Consider the following 27,354-nt stretch of genomic DNA (forward strand, 5'->3'; position numbering starts at 1 on the left):
GTGAACCTACAGTTTTGAATAGCTCTCATAATATTTGTTCATAAAAATTGTATAAACATTCACTAGCCATTATCATCTCATGATTGTATTGTTAAGGGGAGAATTGAGGCTTTCTTATTTTTAATTTTAATTTGCTTGCTAAAGCTTTGGTGTTATAGGGAGGGCCCAGGGCAAAAGCAGATGAGAAGTGTGCTCTGTAATACCCCCTCTCATTTTTAAATTTTATTTTCTGTCATTCATACAGAGAGAGTTGACTAGGTTTACAAGATACATTGAAAAAGGCAATTCCTTATCTCTCCTGCCATTTTTCCTTAGAGGCAAACACCGTCAACTGTTTTTACTGACTGTGTTGTATCTGTTGCTCTGCCTCTAAATACTGTGCATGCACTGCTGTTTCTTAGTTTTGTGTCAATCTAAGAATTTTACTTCACGTTACGGAGGGTGAATTTCAGCTCTCTTTCCTCCTACCCTCTTTCAGGTGCACTTACCGTCTCCTCGTCCACCAAACGTAGTCATGTTTCCATTTTGATTAGGACAACGTTTAGTTGATTCTCTGGCTGTGTATGCTGTTCACAGCTCCCTCTTTATGTTTGGTGAACTTTGATGACTCTGTCGTCGCTCCCCGCCCCCCGTGCACGCTGTTTCCCTGGGTTAGTGTCTTACCTTCGTCTGCGTGGTTGTCTGCACGCTCCTCTTGCACCAGTGCTGTCTACCCACTGCCGTACAAGTCAGGGACATCTCCTCGGGCCCGCCCTCCCAGTCCACAGCAGCCGCCTCCGCTGCCTCCCGCTTACTTTATCATCCTCCGGGGACTGCACCGCACCTTTCTCTGCAGGTGCACCTGCTGTTTCTTGGAGACAACGTCCTTCTTGGTTTTGTCCCTCATCGTAGTGGTGCGTATCCTCCAGTAGCTTTCTGAGAAAAGATGTGGAGAAGGAAAGTTTTTTGAGTCTGAGAATATTTTTATTCTATCTTGGTACTGATAGTTTGTCAGGTTTAGAGATCTAGGTTGGAAGTCCTTTTTTTTCCTCCAGAATGTTGAAGTTCGTGCCCCTGCTCCCCTGCTTGTGTCCCAACTTTCAGTGTTTCTAGTGAAAAGCCAAAGTCATTCTGATTCTTTATCGTATGTCGAGAACTTCGGTTCTCTTTGTCCTCACCGTCTGTCTGAAATTTTATGATGATGGGTCTTATATGAGACTCTTTTCATTTCTTGTTGTGCACTTGGAGGGCCTTTCAGGCTGGAACCTCATACTGTCTAGACCTGAGCAAGTTTCTTTAAAAATATAATGACCACTTGGACTAGTTGGTCTTCTGATTCTCTTATTTTTCTCTTTCATTTATAGCTTCACAATTTTGCCCTGTGAGTAATGCTTCTGTGAAAATGGGTGTACAAATATCTGTCCCGTCCCCTGCTTTCAGTCCTTTTGGGTGTGAGCTTTTTGAGGAACCGCCATTCTGTGCTGCAGCTGCTGCACCATTCTGCATTCCTGCCAGCAGTTGTTACCTCCTGTTGTGTTGTGTTGTGTTGTGTTGTGTTGAATAGCCGTCCTAATGAGTTTCTCGTTGTGCTTTTGATCCTCATGGAGTCTTTGTGGGACCTTTGTTGAAAATCAGCTGACCACTGATACAAAGGTTTCTTGGGAATTCCCTGGTGGTCCAGTGGTTCAGAGAGCCCGGGTTCAATACCTGATCAGGGAACAAAATCCCATAAGCCATGCGGGGTGGCCAAAAAAAAAAATTTCTTTCTGTAATCTCAGTTCTATTCCATTGATCTGTATGCCTGTCCTTCTACTGGTAGCACACTGTCTTGATTAATTTGACTTTGTAGTAACTTTTCAAATCCACGTTTGTTCTTTTAAAGGTTGTTTTGGCTGTTCTGGGTGCCTTTTGTGTCCATGTGAATTTTATGATGTATTTGTCAATTTCTGCCAAAAAGGACAGCTGGGATTTTGGTAGGAGCTGAATCTATAATGAGTTTGGGGAATGTTGCCATCTTAACTACATTGCCTTCCGGTCCATGAACGTGGAATGTCTTCCCATTTTTAAGAGTCTTTCATTACTTTCAGCAATTGCTTAGTAGTGTCCAGTGGACACATCTTACACTTCCTGTGTTAAATTAATTCCTGTGTACTTTCCTTTGGTGCTATTGTAAGCAGAATTTTTAAATTTCAATTTCAGATGGTTCATTGTTAACGTAGGGAAATACAGTTGATTTTTTTGTATTGATCTTGAATCCTGCAACCTTGCTGAACTCCCTGGTTCTAATGGTTTTGCCGTGGACTTCTTGGGATTTTTAAATACAAGATATGTCGTCTGCCAGTAGAGAGAGTTTATTTCTTCCTTCCCAATCTAGGTGCCTTTTTTTTTTTTTTTAAAGGAATTCCTTTATTTTTATTTTTTATTTATTTATTTATTTATTTATGGCTGTGTTGGGTCTTCGTTTCTGTGCGAGAGCTTTCTCCAGTTGCGGCAAGCAGGGGTCACTCTTCATCGCGGTGCGCGGGCCTCTCACTATCGCGGCCTCTCTTGTTGCGGAGCACAGGCTCCAGACGCGCAGGCTCAGTAATCGTGGTTCACGGGCCCAGCCGCTCCGCGGCATGTGGGATCCTCCCAGACCAGGGCTCGAACCCGTGTCTCCTGCATTGGCAGGCAGACTCTCAACCACTGCGCCACCAGGGAAGCCCTAGGTGCCTTTTATTCCTCTTTTTGTTGCCTAAAAGCCCTGGCTGGCACTTCCAGTAAGATGTTGAATAGAAGACCTGAGAGGGGACAGCATTGTCCTCTTCCTGATCTTAGAAGAAAAGCTTTCAATCTCACACCATATTTTATAATGTTAGCTTTGGGTTTTTTTCTGTATGACTTTATGAGGTTGATAAAGTTTTATTCCTAGTTTCTTGAGTGTTTTTATCATGTTGGATTTTGTCAAATACTTTTTCCGCATCTACTGAGATGATTATGTAACTTTGTTTTTTATTCTATTGATATGTTGTATTATATTAATTGGTTTTCAGACATTAAACCAACTCTGCATTCCTAGGACAAATCCCACTTGGTTATGGTGTACAACTTTTTTATTTCTGCTGGATTCATAAGGAGTATCGGTCTGTACTTTTATTATGATGTCTTTTCTGGTTTTGTTGTTACTGTAATATTAGCCTCATAGAAAGCATTCCCTCCTCTTCTATTTTTTAGGGGTATATATATGTTTCTTTAATTAGTAGACTTATTTTTTAGAGCAGTTTTCGTTTTATAGAAAAACTGACTGGAAAGGACAAGAGAGTTCCCTTATTCTCTCTTCCCCCGCCCACAGTTTCTCCCATTCTCGTCTCTATTTTGAAAGCGTTTGTGAAGGATTGGTGCTAATTCTTTTTTAAACATTTGTTAGAATTCACCAAAGGTGAAGCCATTTGGGCCTGGGCTTTGCTTTAGGGATGCATTTTTGATTCCTGAATTCAATTTCTTTACTTGTTATAGGTCTATTCAGATTTTGTCTCTTCTTGTGTCAGTTTTTTTTTTTTTTTTTTAAAGAGAGGCTCTTTTTTTTTTTTTTTTTTTTTTAATTTAGTTTTGGCTGTGTTGGGTCTATATTTCTGTGCGAGGGCTTTCTCCAGTTGCGGCGAGCGGGGGCCACTCTTCATTGCGGTGCGCAGGCCTCTCACTGTCGCGGCCTCTCCCGTTGCGGAGCACAGGCTCCAGATGCGCAGGCTCAGTAGTTGTGGCTCACGGGCTTAGTTGCTCCGCGGCATGTGGGATCTTCCCAGACCAGGGCTCGAACCCGTGTCCCCTGCATTGGCAGGCAGATTCCCAACCACTGCGCCACCAGGGAAGCCCCTTGTGTCAGTTTTGGTAGTTTGTGTGTGTCCAGGAATTTGTCCATTTTATCTAAGTTATCTAATTTTTCACATACTGTTGTTCATAGTGTTCTCTTGTGATCCTTTTTATTTTTGTAAGGACAGTGGTAGTGTGCATTCTTTCATATTTTTATTTCAGTAATTTGAGTCTTCTTTCTTCTGATCTATCTAGCTAAAGGTTTCTCAAATTTGTTGATCAAAGAACTGACTTTTGGTTTGTTGATTTACTCTATTGTTTCTCTCTTCCCTATTTCATATATTTCTACTCTAATCTTTGTTATTTCCTTCCTTTTGCTTGATTTGCTTTTTTTTTCCTCTCAGTTTTTTAAGGTGAAGGTTAAGTTATTGATTTGAGATTTTTGTTTTAATATAGGCATTTATTTGGCTGCATTTCATAAGTTTTGGTATGTTGTACTTTTTTTTTTGAAGTATAGTTGATGTACAATGTTACATAAGTTACAGGTGTACAATACAGTGATTCACAATTTTTAAAGGTTATACTCCATTTATAGTTATTATAAAATACTGGCTATATTTCCTTTGTTGTACAGTATATCTTTATAGCTTATTTTATACCTAATAATTTGTACCTCTTAATGCCCCTATATTGCCCCTCTCCCTTTCCTCTTCCCACTGGTAACCACTAGTTTGTTCTCTATATCTGTGAGTCTCTTTGTTTGTTTGTTTGTTATATTCACTAGTGTTTTTTTTTTTTTTTAGATTCCACATATAAGTGATATCATACAGCATTTGTCTTTCTCTGTCTGACTTAATTTCACTTGGTATGTTGTACTTTCATTTTCATTCATCTCAAAGTAGTATCTAATTTCCCTTTTATTTTCATCTTTGACCTGTTTGTTATTAGGGCGGTTAAATTCCTACGTTATTTGTAACTTTCCCATTTCTATTTATTATTCATTTCTAATTTTATCCTATTGTGGTCGCAGATCATAATTTCTGTGTTCTGTGGTTTCGGTTCTTTGAAGTTTATTGGGGCTTGTTTTATGGCCCAACAGTGGTCTGTCCTGGAGAATGTTCCATGTGCACTTGAGAAGAATCTGTATTTGAAATATGCAATATTGAAGTCTTCTGTTAATACTGATGAATTACCTAGTTCTCTCTTCAGTTCTGTCACTTTTTGTTTCATATATTTTGGGGCTCTGTTCTTAGGTGCCTATAATTATGTCTTTCTGATACATTGATCCTTTTATCACTGTAAAAATGTCCTTCTTTGTCCCTGGTAGCAATTTTTGTCTTGAAGTCTATACTGTCTGATATTACTATAGACACCCTAGGTCTGTTTTGAACACTGTTTGCATGGATTATCTTTTTACATCCTTTTACTTTCAACCTTTGTGTCTTTGTGTCTAAAATGAATCTCTCGTAGATAGCATGTAGTTGGGTCTTGTTTGTTTATTCAGCCTGGGAATCTTTGCCATTTAATTGAAGTGTTTAATCCATTCATATTTAATGTAGTACTGATAAGGTAGACTTTATTTCTGCTATTTTATTTTGCTGTTTGTGTTCTGTATGTTATGACTTTCTTGTTCCTGTATCCTTTCATTACTGCCTTGTTTTGTAATAAATAGATGTTTTCTAGTGTGCCAGTTTAATTTTCTTGCTGTTTGTTTTATGGAATTATTAGTGTTTGTTCTGGGGATTTCAATTAACATCTTAAATTACAGCAGTCTGTATTATTATTATTATTATTATTATTATTAATTTTAGTATTAAAAACTTTAATGATTAGTCTTAATAATATTAAGAATTATTATTCTTCTTAATTTTAGTATTTTTATTATTAATAATAATTATTATTATTATTAACTATTATTCTTAATTTTAGTATTAAAAACTTTACTCCTACATAGCCCTATTTTCTCCCCTCCTCTCTATTGCTATTCTTGTTATACAAATTACACCTTTGTACATTATAAGCTAGCCAACATACAGTTTTATAATTATTGCTTTATGCAGTGTCCTTTTAAGTCATGTAGGACCAGAGAAGAGTTAACAACAAAAAAATAACATTTGTACTGTCTTTTATGTTTACCTGTGTTTTATATTTACCTTTGTAGTTTTTCATCATCTCTTGTGATGTGTGGGGGATTGGTTCCAGGACCCCCCGTGGATGCCAAAAATCCATGGATGCTCGAGTCTCTTATATAAAATGGCGTAGTATTTGCATATAACTTATGTACATCCTCTTGTGTGCTTTAAATCATCTCTAGGTTACTTGTAATACCTAAACACAATGTAAATCCTATGTAAATAGTTGCTGGCATGTGACAAATTCAAGTTTTCTTTTTTGGAACTTTCTAAAGTTAAAAAAAAATCTATTTGGTCCACGGTTGGTTGAATCCCCAGATGTGGAACCCACGAATATGGAAGGCTGACTGAACTTTTACTGGTGTTCTTTATGTCTTCATGTGGATTTGGGCTCTTGTACTGTGTTCTTTCATTTCAATTCGAAGGAGTCTTATTTTATTTTTCGCTTATCAAGAAACGTCCTAGGGCTTCCCTGGTGGTGCAGCGGTTGAGAATCTGCCTGCCAATGCAGGGGACACGGGTTCAAGCCCTGGTCTGGGAAGATCCCACATGCCACGGAGCAACTAGGCCCGTGAGCCACAACTACTGAGCCTGCGCGTCTGGAGCTTGTGCTCTGCAATAAGAGAGGCCGTGACAGTGAGAGGCCCGTGCACCACAATGAAGAGTGGCCCCCGCTTGCCACAACTAGAGAAAGCTCTCGCACAGAAACGAAGACCCAACACAGCCAAAAATTTTTTTAAAAAATTAATTAATTAATTAAATTTAAAAAAAAAAAAGAAAGAAAGAAACGTCCTAAATGCTCCTTCATCCCCCCCCATGTCCCAAGTCTGCACTTTATTATATTGGTAGTATGGCTTCATGTAAAGACTGAAGTGTCTTTGGTCCAGAGAGGATTCTCTGCTTCATTTTTGAAGGGTGATTTTGTTGGATATAGAATTCTTGGTTGAGATTTTTAGTTTCAGGACTTTGAATATATTACCCCACAGCTGCCTGGCCTCCATTGTTTTTTGTTTTTTGTTTCTTTTTTAACATCTTTATTGGAGTATAATTGCTTTACAGTGGTGCGTTAGTTTCTGCTTTATAACAAAGTGAATCAGCTATGCATATACATATATCCCCATATCTCCTCCCTCTTGCGTCTCCCTCCCAGCCTCCTTATCCCACCCCTCTAGGTGGTCACAAAGCACTGAGCTGATCTCTCTGTGCTATGCGGCTGCTTCCCACTAGCTATCTATTTTACATTTGCCTCCATTGTTTTTAATGAAAAATGAGTTACTAATCTTATTGGGGAGCCCTTGTACGTGATGAATGGCTTCTCTATTGTTGTTTTCAAGGTGTTCTCTTTGTCTTTTCTTTTAATCCTTTGCTTATTATGTGTCTAGGTTAGGATCTCTTTAAGTTTATCCCATTGGGAGTTTGTTGAGCTTCATGAATTTAGAATGTTTTTGGTCATTATTTCTTCACATATTCTTTCTGTCCTTTTTCCTTTCCCCTCTCCTTCTGGGATTCCCATTAAGTGTATGTTGGTATAGTAAGAAGATAATCTCTGAGGCTCTGTTTATTTATTTATTTATTTTTCCTGTTCATTTTTCTTCTGTTTCTCAGACATGATAGTGTCAATTGACTCATCTGCAAGTTTGCTGCTGCTTTTTCTCCCAAATCACTGAAATCACTGTTGAGCCTCTCTAGTGAATTTTTATTTTTATTTTTTTAAAAAATTTATTTATTTATTTATTTTTTGGTTGTGTTGGATCTTTGTTGCTGCGTGCAGGCTTTCCCTAGTTGCAATGAACGGGGGCTACTCTTTGTTGCAGTGCATGGGCTTCTCGTTGCGGTGCCTCCTCTTGTTGCGGAACATGGGCTCTAGGTGCACAGGCTTCAGTAGTTGTGGCACACGGGCTTCAGTAGTTGTGGCTCGTGGGCTGTAGAGCGCAGCCTCAGTAGTTGTGGTGCACGGGCTTAGTTGCTCCGCGGCACGTGGGATCTTCCCGGACCAGGGCTTGAACCTGTGTCCCCTGCATTGGCAGGCGGATTCTTAACCACTGCGCCATGAGGGAAGCCCTGAATTTTTAATTTTAGTTGTTTATGAATATTTAATTTCATTTCGAGAATTTCTGTATGATTCTTATATTTTCTATCTCTTCATTGATATTCTTTATTTGGTGAGACCTTGGTTCTTATATTTTCTTTAGTTCTTTAGAAATAATTTCCTTTATTTCTTTAAACATATTAATAATGGTTGATTTCAAGTATTCATCTAGTTAGTCCTTTAATGATAGTTTCCATGACTGATTTTTTTCCCCCGTGGATGGGCCATGTTTACTTGTTTCTTTATGTGTCTCATAATTTTTTGTTGAAACTGATTAGTTAAAATTATGTATTGTGGCAACTTTGGAAATCACATTCTTCACCCCTCCCCAGGCTTGCTGTTGTTGGTGTTTATTGTTTTTGTTGCTCATTGCTTGTTTAGTGACTTATCTGAACTAATGCTGTAAAGTCTGTATTTTTTGGTTGTGTGTGGTTACTATAGTCATCTGTGCTTGGTTAGGTTAGCGTTCAGCTGATGATTGGACAGGGGTTTCCTTCAGTGCCTTTGCTGAAGGCTCCGTATGTTGGGATGTGCTTTCAGTGTTCTGGCAGGCAGGTTATACGTTCCTGCCTTTGTCTCTTTACCGCCTGCTTGTGCAGAATCTCAAGGTCAGCCAGAGGTGAGACATTAGTGCCTTGGGTCATTCTCAGGCATGCACACAGCCTTGCCCATATACGTGATCTTCTAGATTCCCAGGAATGTGTCAGAGCTTTTCAAAGTTTCCTGAGAACGTCTCATCCTCCAGTTTTTCCTTATAAGTTTTTTGGTCAGTTTCTTTGCCCCAGCGGTTATTGCCATGTTTGATTGTGGCCTCAGGGAAAAGGGTCTCACGCTGAGCATGCTCTGAGTGAGGTGCGATAAAGACAAGCCCTGTGAAGGGGGGTTCAGGGATATGCCAGACAGGTCAGATAATGACAGTTCTCTGGGAATGGGGATTCTTAGGGGCTCCAGACTTGTTCAACTTTTTCTAGTGGTTGTGAGGCTGTTGGTTTTCAGCCTGAGTTGAGACGGAAATAGGGCACTGCAAAGCAATGGAAAACTTACTGTTCTTACCAAGATTCAGCCTTTTTGCTTGAAGAATGCTCGGATTGTTGCAAGCCTTTGTTTAATTTACAGTTTTGGAAAGCTTGATTTTGCCAGATTTTGCTGATGTTTTCTTTGCTTCTTTGGAGGAGCAAATTTTCAGAGGTCCTTACGGTGCCACTTTGAGGGGCTCCTCCCCGTGTGCTTTTATAATTATAATATTTTCTCATCTCTTTGGAAATATAAATGATATATTAAAAACTGTTCGTAGTCTCTTCTCTAAGTTGGGATTTGGGGGTATATGTGTGTTCCTTTTGGTCTCCTTCATATTACAAGCTGTGCTCATATAGCTTATAATCCTTGGTACCTGCTCATATTTGAGAGTAGTGGACTGAAAAGCCAATTATAAACTGAGTGTAGAGCTGGAGCTTGTTTACCATGAGATTGCTAGTATTTGCTTTTAGGAAATTATTTTAAACTTATGTTATAAAATATTCTAGGAAGGTGTAATTAGATCTAAATCTTACAGTAAAATAAACACCAGTTGCATTGAAGAGTTGAAAATAAAATTTAAATTCAGAAAAATCAGAGGAAAATGGTATTGGGTTATTTGTCAAACTAGTGAAGAAATTTATTTTATATTTGAGATCCAAAGATTTAAAATTTAAAAAGTGCAAAAAAATTGGTGGCTTCAGAGGGTAATCATTAGTTATGTATTCAACGTCTTTGAATGTGTAAAACTCACCCTTTCAGACTTGTGCAAGTTGGTAGGTCCTGGGAGAGGCATTTTGTATTGCTGTGCTCAGGGCTAGGAGACAGAAGGCATCCCCAAGGGAGGTTTTGTTGCTCTTGGACTGTCATAAAGCCAGGCTCCTGCGATCCGGCGGTGGTCATCTGGACAGGAGCCATTGTCTAGGCAGCTATTGAGACAGGAGCTGGAAAGCAGCAGGAAAGCACGCCTGCCTGAAGTAATTCTGAATTACGGTGCAGGTGCCAACAACGGTCATCATCTTAGCCTTCCCATACCTACTTGTTTGGGCCTACCGGTTGTGGGTCCCGTGGCCACGGTGAGGAGACCCTACCTGCGAGCTACAGAGAATCTACAGGTGCTTCCACAGTTGCCATCGACAATGGTGAACGCTCTCCCAGGAACGGAGGAAATACTCGCCCCTCCCAGTGATTTCAGGGACAACCAGCTGGAGGTGCCCTTTGTCCCCGATGTGCAGCCTTGCAGACGTGCTCACGTCAGAGGGTGTGGCCATGATGCAATAAAGTGGTAACTTGGTCAGGGCAGGCCCCGGCAACCTGTGTAGGGGTATTATTTATGGGCTTGTTAAGCCAGTGGGGATCTTTGTCACTTATAAAAGGCCAGGTGATGGAAACATCATAAGAACTAGATTCTAAGGCATCTTTCCAGATTTTTAGTAACCACGGGAGTTGCAAGTGAGCAATAGTTTTACTCATCTGGTCCTGGGATGACAAATAGAACTTTAACTCAGTGCCGACTTTGATTCATTGGTCGTAGCTGCCTGGAGCAGTTTTGGGAAGGATTCTGAGGCTACATCTGGACTTAGATGGAAAGATGGGTTGAAAAGGTCAATATCTGCCATGGGACGGGAAGCAGGAGGGGCCATGTTATCAGGCTGGTTCATCCCCTTCACTTACCTCGTGTTTGCTCATGAGTATTTTTGGCTCCCCTGTTTCTTAGAATGTCACAGTCTAAGTAGAATAGAATGACGTAGAGGTAAGTAGGAGCTCTAGAGGGTGGGACCTTCCCACACTCAGCATCTAGCTAGCTCAGTGCTGGCTCAGCCAGTGAACGAGTGCATGAGCTGAGACCAGAGTGTGTGAACTACCTAGTTTTCCACCTTGTGGGCGGGGGAGGGACCAGGCACCAGCCTTCTCATTCGGTGATGTCACCCTCCTGCATGACGTGATGTGTGGTGTACACAGAATACCAAAGATATAACATAGGTCCCATTCCTACACCCAAGGGGCTTCCATCCTGGTTGGAAAGGAAATCAAACATGTTTGAAATGATTAGAGCTTGTATGACAGGCTGGTTTGTAAGAAAGTGCTAACGTTTCTAGTCTAGTCCTGGAAATGGGTGGCGTAGGTTTCAATGCAAAAGTGCGTGACTTTGGAATCTCAACCTTTAGGCTTATTCCAATATATCTGTGTTCGCTCGGAAAGCCTCTTTTTTCTTGACTTTTCCTACAAGGTAAACCCCGCCCCCCCCCCAATTTTCCTCTCATTTTTGCTGTCACTAGGATGGAATATTTGGTGGTTAAGGAGTTTTGCTTCTTTTAAAATGTCATGGTGAAAATGATCCACTAATAGAAAATACACGTCATGCAGATTTTTAAGCTGAAGATTATCCAGTCACAACATTTGCTTCTAGAGAAATTATTTATAGCATTTTTAACATAAGCAAAAGTCACAGAAAAGCCTTTGTACTGTAGTATCAATGCATTTTGAAAATCTTTATCCTGAGTAATCAGCAGTCTGTGCTTAGACAGAAATAGGAGAAATAAACACATTTCATGATGCATACGTTTTGTGTAGAGACGTCAGTCAGTTTAGTATAATGTCTGAGAACCTGGGCTCTGGGTTCTTACTCTCAGGGCTGACATCTCCACCCTGACCAAGTGTGTTACCTTAAGTAAGGGGGTTTTGATTTCCTCGTCTGTAGTAGGGGATACTGATAACCCCTTATACAGCTGTTACAAGAATCAAAGGAGATCTTTCAGGTAGAGCTTAGGTCGGTGCTTGGCTTGTAATAAGCAGGTGCTCACTCATTGTTGGCTATTGATAATGCTGTTAGCATAGCTACTGTTGTTGTTAGGTGGGTCTGTTATCAATGAGTGAGACTCACCTTCAGTGTATACTATGATTGTAAATATGTTAATGTAATTGTAATATGGTTAATAGTTTATATAATATATATATATATTTTTTTTTTTCATACAGGCTGAATGTAATTTTTACAAAATTTGATGAAGTCCAAAAATCTGGAAACATGATACAGTCTGCAAATGGTGAGTAGAAAAAGCAACCATTCTACTTTTGCTTTTTCACTTCCACTTTTAGCATAAGTATTACTTACACTGTATACTATTTCTGAATAGCTGAATTTGATACCTTGATAGGAGTTTCTAGGTCTCAAGATTTAACCTCCATTTACCCACTTTCCCAAGCTCGAAACTATGGAGTTGTCATTGACTTTCTTTTATAACCTACATAGAATCCATTAGCTAATCCTGTTGCCTTTATTTTAAAAAATACATCTAGAATCCCAAAGATTCCCCGTGTAACTGCTTCTCTCCTCCTAGTACAAGCCATCACGGTGTTTTGCCTGCACTCCTGATTTTATTCTCTCCCCACACCTAAAGTCTGTTTTTCACTCAGCAGCCAGACTGATCCCTTTAGAATGTAGCGCAAGTAACGTTAATCCCTTGTTCATCAGAATCCTCCAGAGCTTTCCCAGCGCAGTGACTCATGGTACCCCACCGGGCCCTGCCTGACCTGCGGCAGCCCCCATTCTGAGGTCATCTTCCATTGTTCTTCCTGAAAGTTCTCTTGGCTCCAGCCTGTTGGCTTCCTTGCTGATTTTTAACATGTTTCTCCTGCTTCAGGGCCTCTGTGCTTGTGATTCCTTCTGCTTGAGGCGCTTGTTCCCAGCTGTCATTAGGGCCTCGTCCTTATTCTACCCAGAGCTCGGCTGCGGGCCCACTTCATTACACAGGCGTCCAGAACAGCACACCCAGTGTTGTAAGGGAACGCTCTCTGCCCTTACCTGGCTTGACTTTCCTTCTTAATGAATATTACTGCAAAACCGTTTTTTTGTTTATTCATGAGGGTAAGAACTTTGTTTTTTTTCTCTTCTTTATCCTTAACACCATTTGGAAGTCATCAGAAAGTCCATTGCCAACAAGAAGTTTTCTAACGTTGGATACATCATTGTATCATAGCTGTTTCAGGATTGCTAGGGATCTGAGATCATAGCGTAGCCTTCAGATTTTGACTATCTTGAGGCTGTTAAAGAAGTTTGAGTGATTTCCCGCAAAGGGACATAGTACATGAGGGCAGAGCAGGAAACAGAATCCAGGTCTTTCAGCTCACACTCTAGTTGTGTACCAGTCGTTACCAGTACGGAATTTGTCTTTAAATAGCATGTTTCTTATAAAATGCTTTTTTAAAATTTCTTTTTCATACATTTGTAAAATCATTGCAGTAGGAAAAGAAAAAAGATTAATTATGATTCTGCTATCACCAGCAAATCAGTTTTCATTTTTCTGTATTATCTTCTAATTAATTTTCCTATAACTGTATAATTTTTATGCAGTTTTAACCATGGCATAATTTCTGCATAATACCCTCTACTTTTATATATACTTTTCTATGTGCTTTCAACTGTATCATTGGTAAAGCTGAGACCAGTGATGAGGGGGGTTGACAGTGTGCGTGGGCAGGGTTGTCCAGCCAGTTGCTAGACATGTGCTTTTATTTTGTATTTTATTTTATTTTTTTAAATTAATTAATTAATTTTATTTATTTATTTTTGGCTGCGTTGGGTCTTCCCTGCTGCGTGCGTGCCTTCTCCAGTTGTGGTGAGCGGGGGCTACTCTTTGATGTGGTGTGCAGGCTTCTCATTGTGGTGGCTTCTCTTATGGCGGAGCACGGGCTCTAGACGCGCAGGCTTCAGTAGTTGTGGCTCGCGGGCTCAGTAGTTGTGGCTCATGAGCTCTAGAGCACAGGCTCAGTAGTTGTGCCGCACGGGCTTTGTTGCTCCGCGGCATGTGGGATCTTCCCGGACCAGGGCTCGAACCTGTGTCCCCTGCATTGGGAGGCAGATTCTTTTTTTTTTTTTTTTTTTTTTTAAATTAAAATTATTTATTTATTTATTTTTGGCTGTGTTGGGTCTTTGTTTCTGTGCGAGGGCTTTCTCTAGTTGCGGCGAGTGGGGGCCACTCTTCATCGCGGTGCGCGGGCCTCTCACTATCGTGGCCTCTCCTGTTGCAGAGCACAGGCTCCAGACGCGCAGGCTCAGTAGTTGTGGCTCACGGGCCTAGTTGCTCCGCGGCACGTGGGATCTTCCCAAACCAGGGCTCGAACCTGTGTCCCCTGCATTGGCAGGCAGATTCTCAACCACTGCGCCACCAGGGAAGCCCCGGGAGGCAGATTCTTAACCACTGCGCCACCAGGGAAGCCTGATCATCAGCATATTTTAAATATTAAGATATAATTCATACCAAAAAAATTCACTTTGTTTAAGTGTGTAATTCAGTGGTTTTTCATATATTCAGAAAATTGTGCGGTTATCACCAGTATCTAATTCTAGAAAATTGTCATCAGCCCCAGGAAGACCTGTGCCCATTAGCACTAGCTGTTTCCCTGTCCTTGCAGTCCCTGGCAGCCTGTCTTCTGTCTTTGTGGGTTTGCCTGTTCTGGACATTTTATATAAACGGAATCCTATGGTGTATGGCTTCTTTCACTTAATGTTTTCAAGGTTCATCCACCTGGTAGCATATGTCAGTACTTCATTCCTTTTTATGGCTGAATAACATTTTTTTCTATAAATACACCATGTTTTGTTGAGCCACTCAACAGCTGAAGGACATTTGGGTTGAAGTTTGTGTTTTTCAACTTTGTTCTTCTTTTCGAGATTGTTTTGACTGTTCTGGGTTCCTTGCATTTCCATATGAATTACAGGATTTTGATAGGGACTGTGTTGAACCCCTGGACCAGTTTGAGGAATATTGCCATCTTAACAGCATTAAGCCTTCTAATCCATGAACGTAAGATACCTTTCAGTTTATTTAGGTCTTGGAATTCTTTCAACAATGTTTTGTAGTTTTCAATTTATAAGTCTATAAGTCTTGCACTGCTTTGGTTAAATTTATTCCTAAGTATTTTATTCTTTTTGGTGGTATTGTAAATATAATTCTTTTCTTCATTTTATTTTTGGATTGTTCTTTGCCAGCATATAGAAATAAAGTAGAATTTTATATTTGATCTTGTATTTGGCAACCTTGCTTAACCCATTTTTTAGCTAGATTTTTCCTCTCCAGTGGATTCCTTAGGATTTTCTATATACTAGGTCATTTAATCTGTGAATAGAGATTGTTTTACTTCCCTCTTTCCAATCTGGATTCCTTTTAGGGTGTTGCTTTTTTTTTTTTCAAATGCTTTTTTTGATGTCAATTGATATGATTGTTTTTCTTTAGCCTGATGATATTATGAGTTATATTGATGGATTTTTTTCGGGTAATAATCCACTCTTGCATACCTGGAATAAATCCCACTTGGTCATAGTGTACAGTTCTTTTTATACAGTGTTGTGTTCAGTTTGCGATTACATTGTCGAGGAGTTTTGCACCTAACTTCATGAGAGAGGTTGGCCTGCACTTGTTCTCACCCCTCCCCGTGCCTTTCTCTGGCCTGTTGACTTTTAAGCATGCCGAGTGTCGTTCAGTAAAAACACGCCTACGTATATCTCCAGCCATTCTCGTTGCTCTGCTTCTCTCCTTCCCTGTACAGCAAACTTCTCCTGAGACGTCTGTGTTAAAAAAAAACAAAATTCAACGGAGTAGATTTTAAAGATCTACTTGGCTTTACTGAACGAGTCTTGAGTTGGGCGGCATCCCATCTAGCGAGGGTGTGTGTGTCTGGGGGGTTGCTCCAAAAGGAGTAGAGGAAGGGAAAAGTTTTTTAACGGCAAGACAAGGAAGTCATAAACAGAAAAGATTATTTCAGGCTAAAGTAACCCACCTGTGGGGGACGGGATGGGTCTGTGTGGCAGTGACCTCATCTTCACTGGGGCTGGAGGATGCCCACGAGACGGGTGACCTCCCTGGTGCCGACCGGGAAATTCCTGACTGACCGCGTGAGAGCGCAGTTGGTAGGGAGGTTGAAGCAGCAGTTGGGTTGGGTATTCGGCCCCACTCTGGCGGTGCGGCCTAGCGTAAGTGACTCCGTCTTGGGCCTGTGGTTTGCTTTTTTAAACATCCGTATTCCCTGTCTCAGTCTCTTCGCCTAGTCACCTCCTCAGACCGCCCCAGGCTCGGGGTCCGCTCACGTCACCGACACAGCTGCCGGCACTGTTACGGGGTGGTGGCCACGCTACTCCACCCGCTGGCATTGCCAGTCTTCACCCTGCCCGGCCTCTCACCATGCTGGGCACTGTTGACCCCCATCTCCTCCTCCTGGAAGCATCCTTCCTCCTTGCCCCCTCTGGCCTGACCTCCTTTTGATTTTTTTTTCCTGCTGTTGGGCTGTTCTTTCTAGGTTTGCTGTCTGCTACTTGCCACTAAATTCTTAAGGCTGGCTCGGTCCTATGCCTTTTTCTTTCTCAGGCAGTGCTCTCCTTTGGGTTATAATTATCCATGGCCGGAACTCGTTTACTAGCCAGATAACATGTTTTCATAAATGCGTCTCTTGCCCACACCCCGTCTCAGTGCTGCTAACCGTATGTGAAGGAGCTGCCTGTCTGACGTTTCTTCTTATATTGGAGACACGTACCCAGACTCACGTCCCTCCTCTTGCTCAAAGACAAAACCCAGAACACCTAAACATGACCTCGTCCTATCTTCTCTCTGTACATCTTCCGTGGACGACTGCTCTGCTGTCCACCCAGGCGTGTGAGTCAGGACTTCCGTGTCATCCCGGAGGCCCCACCTTCCTCCCCGCCTGTGTGCCTCGTCAGCGGCTCCTGTGGGTGTGGACGCTTCTCAGCGGCCCCAGCGCTCGTCTCCAGCCCCTTCGCCTGCACTGTTGAAGCCACCTGCTCACGGTCCCCCTGCCTTCTCCCCCCGGTCTGTTCTGTTGTACGACGTTATCAGAATGAGGACCGATCTCTCTCTCTGGATGAGAACTGCTCTGTGGTGGAAGAGACTGAGGCCAAGAGGTCTTCTCTTCTCCTGTCTCCTTCTTCCTTCAGCCAGGACAGTGTTAAAAACATTTATAAGTATTACCTGCACTGTCACTTTGATGTTAGCCTGAGAGGTGTTCACTTTTCAGAAGTCTGAGCAGGTCAGACCCCTGCTTTCTTGAAGGTGGACACAGCCTGTAGCCAAACACTCTGGACGCACCTGGGGGCAGCCTCAGAGCAAGGTCTTCTGACCCCCTTCCCCTTTCATTTCTTTATTTGGAAAATGTTAAATGTATGTTAAAGTGGATAGACGAGAATAACGGAGCCCCACGTGGGCACCACCCAGCTTCACCAGGTCTTGTTTCATCTCCATTCATCAGAAATAATGGGCTGTAAGTGAAGAAGAGCTGGAACACATTATGTCATTCAAGTCGGGTTCAAGACGTGGGCATGGCCCTTTCTGTATTTTTTAGTAGAAACATTAATATAGAAAATGAGCATCAGTTCCAGATTAGGTATATCCTTCTTAGGAATTTTGCATCCATTAATCTCCCGAAAATAAGCACACCGTTGTTATCGTCTACTTTTAAGAACAGAGGGGGCTTCCCTGGTGGCGCAGTGCTTAAGAATCCGCCTGCCAATGCAGGGGACACGGGTTCGAGCCCCGGTCCGGGAAGATCCCACGTGCCGCGGAGCAACTAAGCCCGTGCGCCACAACTACTGAGCCTACACTCTAGAGTCCCTGAGCCACCACTACTGAAGCCCGTGTGCCTAGAGCGCATGCTCCGCAACAAGAGAAGCCACCGCAATGAGAAGCCCGTGCACCATAACGAAGAGTAGCCCCCGCTTGTGGCAACTAGAGGAAGCCCATGTGCAGCAACGAAGACCCAACGCAGCCAAAAATAAATAAATAAATTTATAAGAACAGAGGAAAACCAATTACAGTTGGTGACTCCTGTTTGTTTCAAGAGGAGGGAAAGGCATGAACATCATACGTTAGCTGCGTGCTGATGGTGGCTGGGAGGAGGGCTTCCGTCCCATAGGGTTAGACGAAGGCTTTCCGAGTCGCTCTGTGTTGCAGGTGGATTCTGCCTCCTGCCCTCACTACTCACATGATTTAAAAAAACTCTTCTTACTGTTTCAATTCATTGCTCTCAAGGTACCCCCCAGTCCTTACCGGCCTGCTGCAGCCGTGCTCCATCTGGCCCTGCAGCCTCCTCTGCCCGGCCCTCCCCTGGGGCCACCTGTTCTCCTGTCCTCCTTACCCTTCCTGGTGCACGACTCTTCTGTCTCCTCTTTCTTATCTCGCTGTTCCTCATCCTTTGCAGCTCAGTATTCCCTCCCTCTGGCTCTAGAAAGCTTTCCCTGACCTCCCTGTTGGACACTTCCAAGCATCCCCTACTTTGCTACATTTGGTGATTATTTGACCGATGTCCCTCTTCTGCGTTGGTCTCTTAGCCCCCTGAGTACAGGGCATTCTAGGCCCCAGACACCTCCATCTGTCTTCGTCTCTTAGTCCCGGTGAGTCCGCTGGGGTTGGCTCATTTGAGGGACATCAGTGTTTTCCTCTGTAATCTCTTAGTATTGATAATACAGAGTGCATACGTGGAAACTTCGTACCTGAGGTACCCTGGTCCTTCTTGTTTTCTACTTTTCCCCATGGACTCTTGGGTACCAGATGAGAGTTAGACCTGAGGAAGAAATGAGTCAAAGGCAAAGAGAGGATGGAAACATGGGGCTCATTTCCAGGTTCCTAAACTGCCTTTGGGCCAGGGTTCCGATGGATGGAGGGCCGCCGTGTTTGATTCATACGCGTGTTCACAAATGTATTTCCTAGGCTGACCCGACAAGCCGTCTGTTGAGTGATCTGTCTCTCAAACCCCATTTGTGAAAAGTCAGCCTCTGTTCACAGCAGGAGGACTTAACAAGTGACTCAACAGGGACCTAACACTTTAATGAGTGGTGACTGTGTGTGGCCATGGCAAGTGTCCGTTTTGGAGTGTGGGTGCCCGAGTCCCCCGCGGGACGGGTAGACAGAGCGTCAGGGAGAAGCCGAAAGGGGCTGCTGTGGACGAGTGTGGCCATCGTTCCTCCTTAGGAAAGGCTTCTCTGTCCCCGCAGCACGCGGGCCGTGTGACTCGGGGCACAGCGCTTCCCTCCTGGGAGCCGGCTCACTCCTGCGCTCTGCAGGGTAAATGAGGTCGGGTGTAAAGCTCCCAGCCGTGCCGGGGCGGGGTGGGTGCTCAAAACGATAGGTTTCTCCTCCATTGCTCCGTCTCAGGGATGTAGTCTTTTTTTTTTTTTTTTAAATAAATAGAGCATCATTTGAGAATAACTCTCATACTTGTGTTTCTTGTAGAGTTCTGGGTGATTTTGGAGTATACACTTAAAATTTAATGCACGTTTTCTTTAACGATAATGCACTTTTAAAAAAATGGTGTTTTTGAGGTGTAATTCACATACCATACAATTCACCCACTTAAAGTATATACTTCAGTCATATTTAGTATACTTACAGATATGTACGATCATCACCATGGTCAGTTTTAAAACATTTTTGTCACCGCAAAAGAGAAACCCGGTGTTCTCAGCCGTCACCTTCCTAATTCCCTAACCGCCCCCCACCCCTGCCCCAGCAGCCGTGAATCTAGTTTATAAACTTGCCTGTTCGGGACATTTCATGTAAATGGGACCACACAGTACGTGTTGATGTCTGTGTGGCCTGTTTCATTTAACACGATGTTATCAAGGTTCGTGCGTGGTGTGGCATCAGCACCTCTGTTCCACTGCACAGCTGGACCACGTTCTGTTTATCCTGTCCATTCAGCCAGTGATGCACATTTCGATGGTTGCTACCTTTTTGGTATTGTGAATAGTTTACAAATTTTTGTTGAACGTATGTTTTCAATCCTTTTTGAGTATATACCTAGAAGTGGAATTGCTGGATCCTATGGTGATTCTGTGTTTGAAGAATTACGTATTCCTCTTCTTGAGGAGCTGTCAAACTGTTTCCCACCGTGGTTTCCACATTTTATATTTCCACCAGCAGCGTCTGAGGGTTCTGTTTTCTCCACATCCTCTCCAACAAGACAAAACAAAAAACACCATTTTTTCCTTTCTTTTTAAAAAATTACAGTCATCCTAGTGGGTGTGAAGTGTTATCTCATTATTTTGATTTGCATTTCCCTCATGACTAATGATGCTGAGTATATTTTCATGTGCTTGTTGGTCATCTGTAGATCTCATTTGGAAAATCTCTCTTCAAGTCCTTTGCCCGTTTCTAAATTGGTTTATTTGTCTTTTTGTTGTTGAGCTAAAAGAGTTCTTTATATATACTAGATAACAAGACTCTTATCAGATATTTGATTTGCAAATATTTTTTTCCCATCTGTGGGTTGTCTTTTCACTTTCTTGGCATCTAAGTTTTTGATTTTGATGAATTCTAATTTATCTGTTTTTTCTTTTGTTACTTGTGCACAATAACGCTCCTTTGAGTAAGAAATAAAAGCTCTGGATTTGAGCTAAGTTGAAAGGAACTATTAATGTAATAGCAATACTCTTAGGGAAGAAATGGGTTTTGTCTTGGGTTGTATTTCTTGACATGTTCAAAATTATGTTGTTCTAAGATGTGTAATTATATTTATATAAATGCCACAGACTTCATGTTTTAGAAGTGTAAGACTTGTGACTAAACAGCAGTGAAAAAGCATCTGAGCAGCAACTGGAAATGGGTGTCCTGTCTGTAATAGAATACTTCATCTTTGTATGACTCTTTTTTGTTGCTAGGTTACCTGAAGGCCTTTCGGTTTTGAATGGCAAGAATATGGGAGTTAAAAATATGTTGTTTTATAGATGTTTCTTTTTTCTTTTTTTTCCCATCTCCATATAATTAGCAAACCCCTTGAAGCAAAAATTACAGTTTTTCCTTCTATGGGTTTTAAAAAGCAAATTATTTTCTGTGTACGTTTTAAAAATCACGCAGATGTGCTTACGCTCGTGGGAGAATCGAATTTTCAGTGCGAAAGAGCCAGTAATTATAGACTAGTCATATTGTCCTTTATCTGCAGCCACTTCATGTTCTTTAATTGGATTTGATTGAAATGAGGCCCATGCTTGTTCATTTGGTTAAAAATGTGCATGCTTTTGAGTTTCTTGAGCAAAGCTGACGTGTTCATGAGGAAAGAATGAAAGTATCATGCTGGTTCAATCTTGAAAATTCCATAATAAATCTGTAGCTAAAGGAAAAGTACTTATTTGCTAACAAAACTGTAAGCTAGATAATAGATAATCAGAAAATTGTAATGTATCTAGGGTGTCATTTTGCTGCAAAATGCAACCTGCCCTCTGTTGTTTTACTAAAAAATTTTATAATTTGAAGAACGTTAGATATCATCTCTAAGTTTGTTGGAAATGAGAAATACAAGTCTGAAAACGAATAGACTGACGATGGATTGTTAGGTAAGATCTGAACTGCTGCCCAGCATAGCTGGGACAAAGCATTCATTGTTGAAGGGCAAATTGATTGTCTTTTCTTTTTTAAGAAGCTAAGCCGCCGTTATTGTGCAGTCTTTAAAAACAGCGGTTGTGAATAAGTGGATCAGGTCCGATAATGGGTTCCCAGCCCTCCCCCCACTTGTTTACTAGACTCTGCATGTTACGAGGTTTGGGGTTCTGGCTCGGTATCTTAGGCAAGTGTCTCCGTAGTCACGGCCGCGGGGATGGTGTGCTCCAAGGCTGGCAAGGGCACTGTGCTGCACCAGGGAGACAGCCCCTACCATAGCCTGGAAGGGACTGTCTCTGGCGTCAGCTTAAGTAGCTTAGGCTGCAGCTGACAGCTTTCTTTATCATCTGTGTGGGAATGCCATAGCTTTGTGACTTTCTTCTCATTTTAAGTTTATGTTCAGAGCGTTCTCTGTGTTTCCGGGGGGCGGGGAAGGGGGGGGGAGTCAGGTAGCTGGTTAACATTTTTTTCGATACCAGTGTTACAGAGGGCTCTCTGACTTGCGTCAGATGGGAAAGGTGCCCCCGCCCCTTGAACAATCACTGTTCTGCGGGAGTGTAGGCTTTCATTTTGGAATAGGGCGGCCGCTGTCCTTGGTGCTCAGATCGCACTGAAGAAGCCCTGTGGGTGGAGAGTTTGCTGAGGCGTCAGCGGCTGTGAGCAGGTGTAGCTTTCAGAGCAGTGTGTTTATTTGTACCGCGGTCACTGACGGCCATGACCACTGGGAAAGGTAGGCTATTCTAATATATTCTGGAAAGTGTTTGTAATTATTGCTGCTTAACTAGGAAATAAGATATTTAAGGTATTTTATCATTGCTTTGAGAACTGAAGATCATGGATGAAACTTAGGAAAATAATTGTTACGAGTATTTGCGTTTAGGCAGGGAAAAATTGTGAGATCTGCAGCTCTATTAACGTTAGTGTTGACCTTCAAGGACCAGGAGAGAGCAGGTAGGCACAGTGAGCCGAGGTTGGCTGTGTTTTCATCAGCCTCTGTTTATTTTATGTGCTTTCAACTTGTTTTTCCTGCTCTCTTGTATTCACAGTATATGGCTCATGAAAATAAATTATTTTGCAATTACAAGACGTTTGTTAATAAGTATAGGCTGTCTTGAAAGGACTCTACTGGTTGGAAATTTCTATGGTTTTCCCAACAGTGGGCAGATTAAAAACACGTATAAATCAGAATAGTGCAGGGGTGCCGCTTCTGTCTTGAGAATCATTGTATAAAATTTTTTCCTTTTAAAAGATTTACATTTTTAAAATGCACAGATGGAACTGAAAAACTATGAAAGAAGTGTTGTTTACAAAGGTCTTATTGATTAGCCCTCAGTCTTTCCACGGAGGTTTTGCCAGGTTTTGGCAGTGTTGAAAGGATATGAAAGAGCTCCGTGTGACGGAGGTTTGTGTTGGAAGAAGAGTGCCGTGGACGTGCTGTGAACCACCTGTATCCCTGTCTAGGTTTCCTGTGGGATGGCTTCCTGGCAGGCTTTTAATTTGTTGTCTCTGAAGGATATTTCCAAACCCTTCAGCTGAAATAGGTATTACGCAGAATAAATTGTACACAGTAACAAGTGTTCATTTGTCTCCCTGCCGGGAAATTGGCATGTGTCCAGCTCATTGGCTCTGTTCTTTTGTCGTAGATTGTTAAGGTGTGTATATCTGTCTTCTTAATTTAGTTGAGTTTGCCGAAAATGGACGTATTGGAAGGTGCTGGATTATGTTTGTTAATTATATTTTAAAATTGAGAATTGAAAGCATATACTGCTAGTGGTCATTTTTCTTTCACCCCTTTTGGCAGTATTCTGTATTCAGCTTAAGTTGATGTAGGAAATCAAAACCTGGGCAGGAGAGCTAAATAATTCATGTTCTGAAGTGACCTCTTTTCAGAACCCTTCATTTGAGGATTTGAAAGTGTGTTACTTATAAGTAGCATTTGTCTTACGTTGTCATCTTGTAGATTTTTTTTTTTTAAAACAACAGGGAGACATAATTATGGGGTTGACCATTTTATGTTAAAGACCGTGGAGAAAGCCTTGTGACTTTAAAATAAAGACTGTTCTCTCACTTGATAAGTCCTTTCCAATAACCTGTCTCCTTAGTCACTGTTACCCGAAATGCAGGCTTTAAAAGCATTTAAAAGGGTACTTTTTACCCTAGGGAGCTGCAAATATAGTAGGAAACAAGGATTAAATGCTGTTTCTCGTAGCAGGGGCATATTTGAATCTTCCCCTGTCAACCCGTGGTTAATAAGGGACCCATTAACAGTCTGTACAATATAATGCCAGCCATTTTCTACTACGGTTCTGTGTATTTTAGTATTTTCAAAGCACTTTCCCGAGTGTCTCTTGTTTGTTTTTGTTTTCTGATTCTCACAGCAGCCCCAGGAGGAGTAGGCAGGGAGACGGGAGGTTTGAGTTCTCTGAATGGGCTGGTGGCCCCGGACTTTGCCATCCTTGACTCACCCTCCTTCCAGTAAACTGTCACCCAGCTCAGTGCTTTGCCCCTACTGTTGTGATAAAACCCTGGCTTTGTTTCTTTGATTCTGAAATTGTGCCATTTTCAGTATAGATGCCTTGGGGGGAATAGTTAAAAACTGTAAGCATTCAAAGAGATATTATTAAAACAGGCATTGGCCTGTTAAGACACATAGTGATCTAGACACTTGGAAGATGTAACATCCCTAATCAGTTGTTTGCCCAGTGTAGGGCGGGTGGGGGGTGAGGGGGGTGGTTCTGGGATTGGAAATCACCTTACGAACATGATGAGTTTGTTTTTGAGCGCAGTGTGGTATTCCTGGAGGGGGAAGTGCAGGGGAGATGGCAGGGGCCTTGCAGGCCATGCTGAGAAGCTGAGGTTTTTATCGTAGGCCATTTGCTCCTCAGAGTTAAGCCTTTAAAAATTGGGCAGAGAGACTGATACAGGGTGACCAGCTTTCTTATTTTATTTTATTTTTAAAAATATTTATTTATTTATTTTTGGCTGCGTTGGGTCTTCGTTGCTGTGCATGGGCTTTCTCTAGTTGTGGCGAGCGGGGGCTACTCTTCGTTGCGGTGTGCGAGCTTCTCATTGCGGTGACTTCTCTTGTTGCGGAGCATGGGCTCTAGGTGTGTGGGCTCCAGTAGTTGTGGCTCTCGGGCTCTAGAGCGCAGGCTTAGTAGTTGTGCTCGTGGGTTCAGTAGTTGTGGCTCATGGGCTCTAGAGCTCAGGCTCAGTAGTTGTGGCATGCGGGCTCAGTAGTTGTGGCTCACGGGCTCTAGAGTGCAGGCTCAGTAGTTGTGGCGCACAGGCTTAGTTGTTCCACGGCATGTGGGATCTTCCCGGACCAGGGATCGAACCCGTGTCCACTGCATTGGCAGGCAGATTCTTAACCCCTGCGCCACCAGGAAAGTCCCAGGGTGACCAACTTTAATTTCACCAAATATAACATAGCAACAACCCAAAAACCCCACCGTATATCTTATTTCAGAAAACAAGGGACATTAACACCAGTTTAAAAAAAAAAAAAAAAGAGAGAAAGAAAGAAAATGAAATGACGTAGTTTAGAATAAATGCTGGTCTTTTCAATGAAAGAAATTTAGCTCTATGAGAAATGTACAGGTTTTTCCTTGAAGTTCTCAGTTTGGTGCAGACGGGTTAAATCATCCAGAAAGTGTCATCGTTCCTGTACATGGTGTTTGGGTCTAGGTGACGGGATCGTAAGCGTGTGCACTTCGGAGCCCCTCCGTCGGCGTGTGCGTCTGTGTCTGCCCGGACAGCGTGTGGCCTGGGCGGGCGGCTGGTCTGTCGGCCCCGGTGCCTCGTGTTCAGGTTGGCGAGCTGCTGTGAGAGTGAGAGAGATGATGTACGTAGCACCTGTCTAATGGGAGACACAGTCTAATGGGGGGTGAAAGTTGGATTTAGCTTGAAAATGACGTGGTTGAGCTTTTTGTTTAGATATGGAAGCTCCCTTAAGAGAAACGAGGTACAGAATCGGATGCAGAATAAGGTCTCTTAAAAAGAAGCTGCCACCAGCGCTCTGATCTTGGTTTCTACCACTGCCAGGGTCCATGGGGCTGGCAGATTTTAGGTCTGGAGCAGGGGATGTACACAGTGAGCCTGGGCATCTTGCAGCGCCAGACAGTAGGGACGTGCCCCAACCAAACCAAACCAAACCAAACCAAAACTGTGACAGGGGTATGTCAGCTGTCCCAGGGGGCAGCTGAAAGATTCTCACAGACTAGAGCGAGAAGAGTTTGATCGATAAGGTAGCACTGGATTATGACCCAGAGTGTAAGTGTTGGTGAGTCTGTACTGATGCACATCAGTGGTCGAATAAGTGTATAAACAAGGGGAGGGGTTGGAGGTGAGAGCCATACCAGCTGCACTTCAGGATGATATGAGAGGAGGGGGGCCGGGGGGACGTGGTGGGAGATGGCTGCCGGGCTGAGTGGTGCTGGGACCAGCTGAAGCAGGGCACTTGGAGAGTGAGCAGGTTTGAGTGTGGGGAGATGATTGTAGTCTTGGACACTTGAACTTAGAAGTTTATTTGTATGTGGCTTTGATTCACGTGGGTTTGTGTCTTGGAGTAGAGATGGGGCTGGCATTAGAGGACTAAGATTTATCAGAATGGAGCTGTTTATTGTCAGTTAGATTGTCATCTTATTTCTCTCTTTCTTCTTATGTAGAGGTGTGATTATTTGCCTCCCTTGGGTTCTTGAGAATGAAGTCATTAAAGCAGGGATGGAGGATTTGAAGGATTATTGCACAAGAGGCAGCTAGATCTTGGTGCAGTTGCTTTAATATGAGAAGACATTCTGGTAGGGGCCCTCTTCCAAAGTTGGCTCTGGATTTTTCCAGCTGACTTGCTTTTGCTCCTGTGTAGTGGTTGTCAGGAAGAATTGGGTCAGGGTTGGTACAGTGATAATTAAAATGACATTTCCAGACGAATGCAAAGTGTAGATCTGATATTTGTGGGATTTGGTTTCTGACATTAATTAAGCACAATACCCTTTTGGCCAAGTTCAAAGGTAAAATAAGTCCTGTGGTCAAAAGGAGAAAAGAAGATTAAATCAGGGAAAGGATCCATTGTGATTTTTGTTACTGTGACATTCAGAGGTTACCCAAGGTGTTGAAAGATTAGTTGCTGATTCCTAGAAGATTAGCTTTCAGTCATCAATATGCAGATTTTGTCCACAGCTGTTAAAGTTGCTTAAAACTCCCCCTTTCCATGAAATAGTAAAAATGTAAGTCCAAATATGTTCACTTAAAATAAATACCTTCGTGTAATTTTGGAGCACTTAAAAAATTTTTTTATTTATTTATTTTTGGCTGCGTTGGGTCTTCGTTGCTGCACGCAGGCTTTCTCTAGTTGCGGCAAGCGGGGGCTACTCTTCGTTGCGGTGCGTGGGCTTCTCACTGCGGTGGCTTCTCTTGTTGCGGAGCACGGGCTCTAGGCGCACAGGCTTCCGTAGTTGTGGTGCACGGGCTTAGCTGCTCCGCGGCATGTGGGATCTTCCCGGACCAGGGCTCGAACTCGTGTCCCCTGCACTGACAGGCGGATTCTTAACCACTGCGCCACCAGGGAAGTCCTGGAGTACTTTTGTGAGACGTTTAAGTACCAGTTTAAGTGCCCTACTCTAACTTAGTACCATGCAGATGATTGGGGTTATTATTATTAATAATTACCAGCCTGTTCAGCATTCGGTGTGCCTGTACTGCCCTGGGGTCAGTCCTGATGGCTGCCTGGGCTTTTTCAGCCCAGGGACGTCGTACACATTGACCCCACTGGAGTCCGCGCTCCTCGTCACGCAGCTCAGCGTCTGCTCAGCTTCCAGGCACTGCCGTCACGGTGCGGAGGCCTCGGGGTCCCTTCCCTGGGCCTCGGTAACCTCTAGGAATTTCCTCTCTGAAGCCTCCCCGTGCTGCTGGCCGTCAGCTCTGAGAGTGGGAGCACTTTGTTCTCTGAACTATTGGCATCCGGTTGAGGGCC

General features: G+C 42.7%; 1 protein-coding gene across 2 annotated transcripts in view; it reads left to right on the forward strand.

The window, feature by feature from the left end:
• Positions 1-27,354, forward strand: part of CLASP1 (cytoplasmic linker associated protein 1) — a 264,971-nt gene that overhangs the window by 103,101 nt on the left and 134,516 nt on the right. For both annotated transcript variants that reach the window (XM_057550862.1, XM_057550863.1), the window contains one exon: positions 11,983-12,050. In XM_057550862.1, coding sequence (XP_057406845.1) covers positions 11,983-12,050 — 68 coding nt within the window. The remainder of the gene's footprint in view (positions 1-11,982; positions 12,051-27,354) is intronic.

This window comes from Balaenoptera acutorostrata, chromosome 8 (assembly GCF_949987535.1).
Source record: "Balaenoptera acutorostrata chromosome 8, mBalAcu1.1, whole genome shotgun sequence".
Lineage (NCBI taxonomy): Eukaryota > Metazoa > Chordata > Mammalia > Artiodactyla > Balaenopteridae > Balaenoptera > Balaenoptera acutorostrata.